The sequence below is a fragment of the Aquarana catesbeiana genome, linkage group LG02 (assembly GCF_042186555.1).
Source record: "Aquarana catesbeiana isolate 2022-GZ linkage group LG02, ASM4218655v1, whole genome shotgun sequence".
Lineage (NCBI taxonomy): Eukaryota > Metazoa > Chordata > Amphibia > Anura > Ranidae > Aquarana > Aquarana catesbeiana.
In genome coordinates this window covers 412,131,499-412,144,671 of record NC_133325.1, presented here as the reverse complement: position 1 = coordinate 412,144,671, position 13,173 = coordinate 412,131,499, and the positions used below count along the sequence as shown (strand labels likewise).

General features: G+C 38.0%; 1 protein-coding gene across 1 annotated transcript in view; it reads left to right on the top strand.

Annotated features, from left to right (window-relative positions):
- TINAGL1 (tubulointerstitial nephritis antigen like 1) overlaps nt 1–13,173 on the top strand; it is an 83,401-nt gene that overhangs the window by 57,335 nt on the left and 12,893 nt on the right. Inside the window, exons 4-8 of the mRNA XM_073615412.1 lie at nt 4,375–4,467; nt 4,575–4,689; nt 8,905–9,025; nt 11,258–11,408; nt 12,723–12,906. Coding sequence (XP_073471513.1) covers nt 4,375–4,467; nt 4,575–4,689; nt 8,905–9,025; nt 11,258–11,408; nt 12,723–12,906 — 664 coding nt within the window. The remainder of the gene's footprint in view (nt 1–4,374; nt 4,468–4,574; nt 4,690–8,904; nt 9,026–11,257; nt 11,409–12,722; nt 12,907–13,173) is intronic.

Below are 13,173 nucleotides of genomic sequence, written 5' to 3'. Positions count from 1 at the left end.
TTTCTACAAATCCACGACAATCACACCATTTCCAACCTTACATGAAACCTATGATCTTCCACCCTCTGAAACCTTCAGGTACCTACAAATTAAAACATTTTGATGAATAATGTACCCTCAGACTCGACATCCCCAGGTTTCACTATATTTGAACAAGTCTGTAAATCTGACCCTCACAGACGTGGACTCATTTCCGATTTATATGCCCAACTACTTTCACACATCTCTTCTTCTCCCCCAACCTATATCAACAAATGGGAAAGAGACCTTCAACTACAACCAGAAAACATAAATTGGACCCAAATCTGGCAAGCTACCAAATCAGCCTCACCGAATATAGTGGCTCTTGAAACAAACTACAAGGTACTCACTAGATGGTACCTAGTCCCTGCCAGAAGTTCTAAATTCTCTTCACAATACACTTCCCACTGCTTCCGAGGCTGTCCTTTCCTGGGAACACAAGTACATATCTGGTGGGAATGCAAAATAGTCAGATTCTTTTGGTCAGAAGTGTTTAAAATCCTTTCCAATATATTCAAAATAACTCTGCCACCTAATCCAACCACAGCCCTCCTGAACAGCAAACAACATGCCTTATCCCACCGCCAGTTTAAACTCATGCTCTTTGTAACTACAGCAGTGAAACAGACCATTGCGAATGCATGGAAATCTGACTCACTATATATTTTGTCAGACAAAAACAGAGTTACTCAGTCCATGATTCACGCAAAAACAAACTTTCTTGACAACGTTTTGAAGCCCTGTGGTACCCATGGTTTGAACATTTCCTACCTCCGGGATTCGATAATACATTGTTACTTCCCTGAGCACATTTGACTTATAACTCACCATAAAGCTCAATCCAGAATTTACTATTTAGACTAGTGATCCCCTCTGGAAACAATCCTCACTCCCCACTCTTTCATCCTTTTACCTCAAAGCTTGTTTAATTAACTCCTTCTTTAAAAACTAGTTTATCCTGTTAAAGCAAGGTCACTTGGTATAGTTGGGAATATTGCTTTATCTCCAGATAATGCCAAGCTATATTGGAGGAACTTGGCCCTGGAAAAGTCTATTCATTTCTCCTAACTATCCCATATTATTTTTTGACCCACTATATCAAACAAATCTCCTTCTAACCCTGCTATAGTTCTTTATTACACTTTCATATCTTTTAATCTCTATTATTTATGTTTGCTGTTAGTGATAGCTGAAATCATAGCATAAGATTAATATATTAAATGAAGTATTGTATAATGGAATGCTCCTTACTTTTTGTCTCATACTCTTCACAAGAGAAGCATTACTATAATTTTATTTTTTTATTTTATTTTTTCATTGCATTGTACTAACATGTATGATATTATTTCATGACCTTTGTTAAACCTTAAGAAAACACAATAAAATTTTTAAACGGTAAAAAATGTTGAAAACCATTTATCATTTTCCTTCCACTTCACAATTATATGCCACTGTGTGTTGGTCTATCACATAAAATCCCAATAAAAAACATTCACGTTTTTGGTTGTAACATGACAAAATGTGAAAAGGGGGTATGAATACTTTTTCAAAGCTCTGTAGATAAACAACTGCCGATACTGTTCACAAGAATATCTTTAGACCACTTATTATGCATGCTTCTTTACATTTCCCTATGTGCATAACTATGAACTCCTGACTAATTGGCTGGTAAAGTTGAGACTACATTTAATTTCCTTTTAAGCACCTGCATAATTGGGTCACTTGTCTGCAACTTATGTACCAGGAACCCTCTCCCTTAGCCCTTACCTCACCTTCTCCATGTACGCTTAATTCTAATCCCATTATTTTCTCTTGGGCAAGTCATTAATCTGGCCATGCATGGGCATCGTTCATCTGATATAATAAATGATCCAATAGCTTGCCAAATTACCCATTATGAATGCTAGGTTGACAGCATGATCCTCAACTCTCATCATTCTCCTCTTAAGAGTACTGTTGATCAGTTTATTCTCACACAAACACACTGGGGAACTCATCAGGACTCAGCCTCAAAAGTGACGGTGCTTGCACCTGACTCATGTACCTGTCGCGCTCCTTCCTCAGTGCGCTTGCTCGCTCCCTCACCGGGCTCTGCACAGCCATACTAACAGGCACATGGCCGAGGAGTTTTAAACTAGAGCCTGATGAGGAATCGAGAGACTAGCTCCCTATCAGGTCTGCTTTATGTTTGATTGACAGTGGATGGCAGTGGGTGGATCCATAGCCACTATTCAGTCCACTAGTGACTTTGGAATTCACCCACTGTCATGCACTGTCAATCACAGGCAATGAGGACCTGATTGAGAACTAGTCTCGAAGTTCCTCCTGTGGCTTTATCCATCAAGCACGCACAGCAGCCATGAATTTGAGATGTTGGGTGGAGCCATCATCAGGTCCACCTTGCCTGTGATTGACAGAGTATGGCAGTGAGCTTATTTCAAAGACATTCTTTGACTAAATAGCAGCTATGGGTCTGCCCACTGCCATCCGCTGTCAATCACAGGCAAAGCAGACCTGATGGGGAATTAATCTCTGAGTTCCCCATCAGGCTCCACCCACTCTCAGTCTAGTGTGACTTGTCTCATTGGTTGATAGCACACAGGTGGCCTTTGTCCTAGGGACCAATGTTGTAAATGTAAAACACAAACGTATTCATAAATTAATGATGGAACAACACCCCTCTCTCTGTTCGCCAACTTTGAGTTGGTCCTAATTACCACCAGTTTGCTTATCTGTTGAACTGGAAGTAATTCTTATAGAATCTATCACAGACTCTAAAAGTAGTGGTAATAAGAACTACCTGAATACCTGTACCAAAACTGGTGCAAGGCTTTCATTAATTAGGTGCAGGCCATGTTAATGGGGCAATACTGGCAGAAAAGTGATGTTACTGCTTTATTGGATTCCCCTGACTGTTGCTTGTTAACCCTATCACTACTATTATTGCTCAGATTATTTGTACTGCTGGGGAAAATCCATAATGTATGAGTTAGTCACATTAATATACCTACCTTAAAACGACCAATTGATGACTGCAATGTATCCAGTATCTCCCAATGAAGCGAGTCTGTAAGACCACCATATACCCTACACAAGGCTTTTGTGGGTTTATATAAATCACTGCTTTCTGTGAATTTGATATACTCTGCCTGTGTGGTATCCAATCTTACATGCAATTAAAATGTATCTAAAGCCAATTGTTTTCATATTGCATAGAGCAGGGAAGAGATAGAACCTCAGAAAGTTTTTTTTATTGTTTTAATAGTACAAAGAAGAAGTGCTGTACTTTTGAGCAAAGGATTTGGTGGGGATATGTTCTTGTATTTGGTCATCAGTTTAGTTAGTGTGTTTATCTGGCAGCTCCCCATCCATGCAGGCCTTCCTTATAACAATTTTCAAGGAGCCAACTCATTAGTAACTCTACAGAATGGTCTATATTAGAGCAATCAACAAAGGAAAGACAAAGATTCATTAGGGGAAGGAAGTAATGGTAATGGAAACTCTGGAGTGCTTTGAGTGCTACTAGTGATAGGAAATAGAGTAGTAGCTTAACAGATAGAGTAGCAGCAGATGTAGAAGAAATCCGTGGTATTCAGAATAGGAACCAGGTTTGCCTACTGAATTCCAAGGTTCTCTATTTCCCATCTGTAGCAGACAAAGCAGTCCACATTTACTACTTCTCAGACCATTCTCAACATTATTTATTGATGATTTTTAATGTTCTTTGTGTTGTCTTGCTGTAAAAATGTACTCATATTTGTCCTGGTGACCAGTGATACTGGTATTGAAAGTGGGGTAAACTGAAAAATGTTGATTTGTCAGTGGGACAGGAAGAAATGGGGGCACTATTTTGATGGCAACGATCTTTCCCTACTTTGAGAGATTTCTTGTCGCATCCTGCTGTGCCTCAAGACAAGAAAAAGGTTTCCCAATGGGACACAGACAGCATAAAAAAACTTGATGGGGGTTTTAATGATCCCTTATTCTATCCAAAGCTAAAAACTGTTTTGGCTTCTGAAATACTAAAATGTTGTTTTGACAATGATTGTAATAGGAAGCGTGTCCTTCCTCTTAAAAGGGACTTTTTGCTTTTTTTAGCAAATATTTATAAATGTTTACAGACTAGTTTGTCTCTATTAGGCCTGGGAGAATTCCGTACAGGTTCAGATAAACTTTACTGCATGCCCTCTGATTCTGAGAAATGCCATGGTTTATTATTAAAGACTGGGGAAGTATTTTTTCTTGATAGGACAGCTGTAGGTCAAAGAAATGAATGCTATCAAAGTAATTAAATCTAATCAAGTATTGTGCATATGTATGACATGTTATTACTCAGCTTTTATCTTTTTCTAGCACATGCACCAATGATGGTAACTGGCACTGTGAGCAGAACGCATGCCTTATCAACCCAAGAATTATTGAAGCCATTAATCGAGGCTCATATGGGTAAGAGAGCTCAAACATGCTACATGCTCCCTTTTTGTGTACAAAAATTCTGATTTATCATTCATATCTTTTAAAATAAATACTGTACCTTGTTTCCTTTGCTGAAGCTGGAATGCTGGGAACTACAGTCAATTTTGGGGTATGACACTAGATGAAGGTATCCAGTATCGATTAGGAACCACAAAGCCCTCCTCCTCAGTGATGAACATGAACGAGATGCACGTAAGTATGCTACTTTTAATTTTACTTCTGATTAATTCAAAGTAAGCAGGACACTAGTGATTTCCAGCCAGAGGTTCTCTTTGTGGCCTGGTGCACAAGCAAGGTTTCTGTATATTTTTTAAGCTTTGTATATACAGTGCCTTGAAAAAGTATTCATACCTCTGGAAATTTTCCACATTTTGTCATGTAACAAGCAAAAACGTAAATGTATTTTAATGGGAGTTTATGTGATAGACCAACACAGAGTGGCACATAATTGTGAAGTGGAAGGAAAATTATACATTTTAAAAAAAAACTTTTTACAAATAAATATGTGAAAAGTGTGGCGTGCATTTGTATTCCGCCCCCTTTTCTCTAAAACCCCTAACTAAAATCTAGTGGAACCAATTGACTTCAGAAGTCACCTAATTAGTAAATAGAGTCCACCTCTGTGTAATTTAATCTCAGTGTAAATACAGCTGCTCAGTGAAGCCTTCAGAGGTTTGTTAGGGAACCTTAGTGAACAAAGCAGGGTTAGGTTAAAAAACAAATTCCAAGCTTTGAACATATCACAGAGCACTATTCAATCCATCATCTGAAAATGGAAAGAGTATAGCACAACTGCAAACCTACCAAGACATGGCCGTCTACCTAAACAGACCAGGCAAGGAGAGCATTAATCAGAGAAGCAGTCAAGAGGCCCATGGTAACTCTGGAGGAGCTGCAGAGATCTACATCTCAGGTGGGAGAATCTGTCCACAGGACAACTATTAGTTGTCTACTACACAAATATGGCCTTTATGGCAAGAAGAAGGCCATTGTTGAAAAAAAGCCATGAGAAATTCCGTTTGCAGTTTGCGAGAAGCCATGTGGGGGACACAGCAAACACGTGGAAGAAGGTGCTCAGGTCAGATGAGATCAAAATTGAACTTTTTGGCCTAAAAGCAAAATGCTATGAGTGGCGGAAAACTAACACTATACATCACCCTGAGCACACCATCCCCACTGTGAAACATGGTGGTGGCAGCATCATGTTGTGGGGATGCTTTTCTTCAGCAGGGACAGGGAAGCTGGTCAGAGTTGATGGCAAGATGGATGGAGCCAAATACAGGGCAATCTTAGAAGAGGTCTGCAAAAGACTTGAGACTGGGGCGGAGGTTCATCTTCCAGCAAGACAACAACCCTAAACATACAGCCAGAGCTACAATGGAATGGTTTAGATCAAAGCATATTCGTGTGTTAGAATGGCCCAGTCAAAGTCTAGACCTAAATCCAAATGAGAATCTGTGGCAAGACTTGAAAATTGCTGTTCATAGATGCTCCCCATCCAATCTGACAGAACTTGAGCTATTTTGCAAAGAAGAATAGGCAAAAATGTCACTCTCTAGATGTGCAAAGCTGGTAGAGACATCCCCAAAAAGACTTGGGGATTGCAGCAAAAGGTGGTTCTACAAAGTATTGACTCATGGGGGCAGAATATAAATGCATGCCACACTTTTCACATATTTATTTGTAAAAAATTTGGAAAACCATTTATCATTTTACTTACACTTCACAATTATGTGCTGGTCTATCACATAAAATCCCAATAAAATACATTTACATTTTGGTTAACACAAAAACAACAACTTTATACTCACCTAGATGGAGGCAGCATCGATCTGATGCTGCATCTACTCCCTGCCACCTCTGCACTGAGAACTGAGCAATTAAACACCACTGATCACTCAGTTCTCACCACTACTCTGAGCAGAGAGCTGTAACTGTCAGTCACTGCTCACTGCTCTGCCCCTCCAGTGCTTACTGGAGCACTAGGCTGTGGAGGGGAGGGAGGGGCTTGCCCAGTCTCCCAGCAGCACAGCTAAGAGGCTGAGACAGCTGCTAGTCCAGAATCTGAGAGGATCCCGACTGTAAAGTAAGGGTCTTTCCCCAGCATGGACCGGCTAAGTGAAGTCAGCTGACAGAGGGCTTTAGCCCGCTATCGGATGAAAATGGATCACAGGAGTGCATAACGTACTGCACTCCTGTGATCCATAGAAGAAGTATAGCCAAAAGAGCTTTGGCCATAATCTAACTTTAAGAGTTCCAACATGTGCAACAGATTCAAGTAACTCTTATTTGTGCCACTTTCACAATGTGTCACTATGTGTTCAACTAGTTAAAAAAAATGTCCCCAAATTTGTAGAGAATGAAATTGGAGGTAATTAAGACCAACTCTATCTAGTGGTATCCACCCATTGCCATCCGCTGTAAATCACAAGGGAGGGGGACCTGATTGGGAACTCGGAATCCCCATGAAGCTCTGTACACTCAATTGCAGAACTCCTCAACTACTTTACCAGTCTGTTGGACATGTCCAGTGGACAGGCAGGGAGCTCAGTATTACTGAGCTGCAGGGAGGATGGAGGGACTGGTATGGCTTCAGTGCCAGACTCCATGCAACAAATTCAAGTACCTTTTTCCAACAGGCACAATCTGTCACAAGCACAGACATTTTATATGCGGAGGCACAACAGAATTCTAAAGAATGTGTATGACACTCTTTATGAATTCCAGAGATAATATCCTTTTGGAGAGGTAAAGTTGCTTTAAAATAAACTAGCTGACCATTTCTGGGGATATTTGTTTTTTGGAAAAATTGAGAAAACAGTATATATACTGTATATATATATATATATATATATATATATATATATATATATATATATATATATATATATATATAGATAGATAGATAGATAGATAGATAGAGAGAGATACAGCAGCAACTTAGTGCTAGTGAAACATGAAGGACAGTTCTCTCAGTTGCATGTGGAGAAAGGTAATAGGTTTGCGTAGCCAGGTCCACTTTAGGAAGCATGAGTGGAATGTATTGCTGTCATGTCACAAAGGGTTAGTATGTTAACATGCCACTGGAATGCCGAGTTTCTCCCTCCTCCAGTCATAGCTCTTTCCTGAGGTTAGGGTCAGTGTGTGATTTTTGGCAGGCCCCGACAGGGAAGCACAATGCGAATGTGACTAAGCCAGCTTTTTCAGGCAACTTCTACTTAGGAAGTACCATTCCACTCGGAATAAAGAATAGTAGAAAGAGGAAAATCATTGCAGGCTACTGTTGAGCGAACACCCGTCTTTTTACCATCCTGCCAATAGAGGAAAGAAAAGGAGGGGGTCTACCCAGAGACAAGAGAATGGAAAATTCCTTGTGATGGGACAAGTGAATTCAGTCAGGACCCATAGGATTAGACCCTATAATGCTTCAGAATGTCTGCCTATTTAGGAATTCCTTGACCATTTCCCAGAATGTACGTCACTATTAAATACTTGACATATTTTTAAAGATCCAAGCAAATATGTTTCTGTTTTTAGGCTAAAAATGAAAATGACATATTGAGGGGGTGGAAATGAACATTAAAAATAAGTAGTGCTACGTAGAGCTGTAGCATCTAGCTTTGCGCAAAGAACACTTTTGAAATTTATGTTAGACAGCAAATGTAAATAGAGTGCTTATTGAAGGTTTGTAAAAAGTATCACAGAACCCCATACGGAAACCACTGTAGGCCCATTGGTGACCTCGTCATAAAGGAACAGTTCTTAGTGAGATCCACTCCCTTCTAGAGCAATAACCAACACAGCAGGGTTGTAAATGATTTCATAACAATCAGACTGAGCTACCTTATTCTAATGATTTATAAAATGCTTTTACTACCTGAGTAAATCATTATGCAGCCGTACTGTGTCCCAGGTCCCTGTGCTGCGTAACACTATTAAGCTTCTGCATTCAGCTGGTGGCACTGGGGGGTGATCACTTATACTTCACACACCATAACAACCTTATCTGCAAAAGGCAATGATACATGGTAAAAACAACAAACACAAGTGCTAAAATCCATTATCTCCATTATCCAGGTTCGCAGTGTAGTTATTTTGCTAAGGTAGCTGTATATCTATGAAGAGAGGCTTGTATAGGACACAGGAAAACCAGTTGCCATATAGGTTTCCTTTCCCAGTTGGGGTGAGTGGCACATGGAGGATTTCCATTTATTTGTTTGCTGCTAGAAGTGCGTTTTTATATCTTGGACTATGTATTGCGCAGTAAGGAAGTGGTCTTGGTCCTATCTTGATTTGCATTTTCTGACATGGATTTTTCTCTGCACAGATTATATTATGTATATATTATGGCAGATGTTCTCCATGCTGTTTCTTGCAGTGCTGACTCTTAAATTCTCCACTACGTAGGTAAACATGGACAATGATGTTCTTCCATCCCACTTTAATGCTGCAGATAAGTGGCCAGGGATGATCCATGAGCCACTTGATCAAGGCAACTGTGCTGGTTCCTGGGCATTCTCCACTGCAGGTATCCATATTTCTGAAACTTTTTTCTGTGAAAAAAGGTGTCTATTTATCAATGTTTTTAGTCAAGATTTCACACAACTTTTATCCAATATTCACTCAATCTTCCCCTAAGAGCCATTGTGAAAAATAGGTGAATCTTGGGTGAAAATTGATAAATAGACCTCTAACAGTATTAATATAGTGAAATCATATGCCTTTAGTACATTTCACACATAAAATATTGAAAAAGTATTGAAAATGTAACCTGAAATGTACAGTTTTTGATGCACAGAGAAAATGGTATACCCATAACAGAGGTAAATCAGAAGGAACTGAACATTTGAGTCACAGTTCTTAAAGTAGAGCTGAAGGCAAACTTTTTTCAAGTTTGGATAGAGTAAGGAAGGATTATAACCCCGGCCAGCTTTTATTTTGCCATGTGTGTCCTATTTGGGAGATTTCACTTCATGTCCAAAAACAGGAAGTAAGAGGAAATCCCTCCAAAGTGAGGGAAATCCCTTGTAGTGACCACTCATTTTTTTTTTTAATTTCTTTTACTTTCTGTGATAATGGTCACCAGGACATATATAGAGGGTGCATCTCCCTAATGGGGGACAGGTGTTGTAATCCTTTCCAACTCTATCTCAGGAAACCCGTGTTCTATGTGCGCTTTTCACACCTCGTTCAAAACGTGCTGTCCCGATGTCTACGATCTGCAGCGATTATCAGTGTAAAGTTAACGACACCTCAAACGCAGATAGCAAAGGCTGTGCATTTTTATAATTAGTGGATGCACTACTTTTGGTGTGATGCAGGGCAATTTCAGGCCATTTAAATGAACGGGCAGAAAACGCACTTCACTCCAATTGCACAGGAATGCGAGCGCGCTTCTGTGCAATTCCTCGTGTGATCCCATCCTAAAACACACACACACAAACAAGTTACCTTCAGGTATACTTAACCCTTGCAGCAAGAAGTCTATCAATAACATGACTGCACATTGCTGATAAAGCTTAGACATTTTTTTAATTAGACCTGTTACTATTTAAGAAGAATTTTACTGTATAAGGGAGAGCATGATATTTTTAAAAAATCAATAGCCATTAAATTTGCTAAAATTTAAACCTAAAAAATTAACTAAAAATTAACCTTTTATTTATATATATATATATATATATATATATATATATATATATATATATATATATATATATATATATATATATATATATATATATATATATTATTTATATATATATATATATATATTATATATATATATATATATATATATATATAAAAGGTTAATTTTTAGTTAATTTTTTTAAAAAAGATCTTTTTTTTTTCTTAATATAAGGTAAATTATGCTGTCAGTGAATGAGATGCTACGAAGATAAATACATTTTATATATATATATATATATATATATATATATATATATATATATATATATATATATATATATATATAATTTATTTATCTTCGTAGCATCTCATTCACTGACAGCATAATTTACCTTATATTAAGAAAAAAAAAGATATTTTTTTTCCTTGTTTAAGCCTAGTTAGGATGTGCTGAAAAGAAAAAAACTTTAGGCAGGCATGGTTTTTAACCTCTTGCTCATGTGCCTGAATTTTAGAGGATATGGTTCTATAGTTGCAGTATTTTCCAAGCACAGTGCCTGCATAAGCATTTAAAGAGTTTTCAAAGAAAGCTTGCGTTTTTAAAAATTATTATTATTAAATTGCGCTGACCTGTTACGCAGCCAGTTTAGATGCATATTATGCTTAGAGTATTTTTTTTTTATTGTTTTGCCTTGATTTACAGTACAGATGATTTCTATGCCTGCTCTACTCTGAGGAATCTTATACAATGTTGAACAGTCTATGCAAATGTGGCAAATATTTGGTGTAAAATTAGATCAAATGTTGCACACACTTGACTTTCATAGTTTAATGTTTTGCATAGTTCTAGGCTAAATATTAACTATGTAGTTGATAAGAGCAAAAGAAGAAAGGGAAATTGTGACATCTTCAGGAAATCATGAGATAGTACAAGCATATCGATTAAAATCCAAGGATATTCCAAGAACATAATACTGTATACATGCTTTTGTTATTGTGTATGTTGATCACACGTTTTGGATATCAATAATACAATATGTATGTATGTATATAATAAGTGGTATTTTTAAAGTGGCTTGGCATAGAAGGCTAATTAAAACTCATTGCATTTATGACTATCTTTCATCAGCTGTTGCCTCTGATAGACTTTCTATTCAGTCGATGGGTCATATGACTCCTGCTCTGTCTCCTCAAAATCTCATTTCTTGCGACACCAAAAACCAACAGGGATGCAGAGGGGGCCGTGTGGATGGAGCATGGTGGTATCTCAGAAGAAGAGGGTAAGTGAATTGCATTTGTTTTGATCAATATCATTCAAGGTTTGTTCTAAATTAGACATAATAACCCTGATTATTTAGTTTTACAAAAATATTTGATTGTATTACATTTATATTTAAATATAAAATATAAAATATATATATATTATTTATAACATTAACTATAGTAACTATACCTGGATAAAAAGAGTCTATTTCAGAAATAGTCAAAGCGGAATCGTAAGCAAATTAGAAATAAATATTACTTCAGCTTTAAAACCTTTAATACATTATTAAATCAGTTTTTTTAATACAAGCATTTTAAGTACTGGAATTTGACCTGGTATCAGCATCTTGCAGTCCTTGTACAGCAGGGCTGGAGTGTAATGCCCTGTACACACGATTGGACTTTCCGACAACAAAACCGTGGATTTTTGTTTAAAGGATGTTGGCTCCAACTTGTCTTGCATACACACGGTCACACAAATGTTGGCCAACAATTATGAACGTAGTGACGTACAAGATGTATGTGATATCTCCATTACGAACGCTAGTTTTACAAGACCGAACGCTTTCGGCTCGTACTTGATTCCGAGCATGCGTGAACTTTTGTGCGAGGGACTTGTGTACACGCGATCGAAAAGTCCGACAACACAAAAGTTTTGTTGGCAGAAAATTTGATAACCTGCTAGCCAACATTTGTTGGTGGAAAGTCAGACAACAAATGTTCGATAGAGCATACACACGGTCGGACTTTCCGTCAACAAGCAAACATCCAACATTTGTTGTCGGAAGATCCAATTGTGTGTACAGGGCATTAGCGGAAGAAGAAGAACAGGGATCCAATTAGTACATGTGCTGACAAAAAGCATGCTAATAAGTATAGAAAATAGAGTGACAGAGAGCTCATTACTTTGCTGCTTCTCCTTTCACTGTCCAGTCACTTTCAACGGGTTGAATCATGTTGACTATCAGACTGAGGACATTTGGAGGCAGACATAGTACTACAGGGGAAATCGCTGGATTGAATGGGAATATATTTTAGCAAAGGCTGGCTTTGCTAGTTTATCTGTTAATGGCCAGTTCTATATTTTTATTTTTGGCTTGAGTTCTTATTTAAATGTATTGCATGCCATTCTTTGCATTCACCCGATTTTTGCCACTGCGGAATCTGCACAGTTGAAAATTCTTCTTGTCTTTTAATCTGATATTATGCAAAATAATTCTTAATCTTTTGGACTGCACTTTTGCTATTATTTGTTCTTAATCTCATTAACATTTTACAGGTCTTTTGAGTATTCAATCTGCTTTTCTGAAAAAATGGTATTTCTCCTTCAGGGTTGTAACGGAGGATTGCTACCCATTTTCAGTTCAAAATACAAATGGAGCGCCTGCACCATGTATGATGCACAGCCGCTCCACGGGAAGAGGGAAGAGACAGGCCACTGCTCACTGCCCAAACCCATATGCTTCATCAAATGAGATCTACCAGTCTACACCAGCCTACCGCCTGGCATCCAATGTAAGTCTTTCTGCAGAACTGCTCAGTTTCTGGAAGCATCATAAGACTAGATCCAATAAAACATTTTTTACAAAGTGACAAAGGAAAATCTCTTCAAACAGACACACTTTTTAGCTCCCACAAATTTGAATAAAAACTTTGTTATATACCATAATGGATTAGAAAGAATTTATAGGAGAATCCGAACCCTTAAAGCTGAATTCCAGGTATGCTAGTTTTTTTGTAGAGTTACATAGGTTCAAGCATATTCCATCCCTTGCTGAGCCA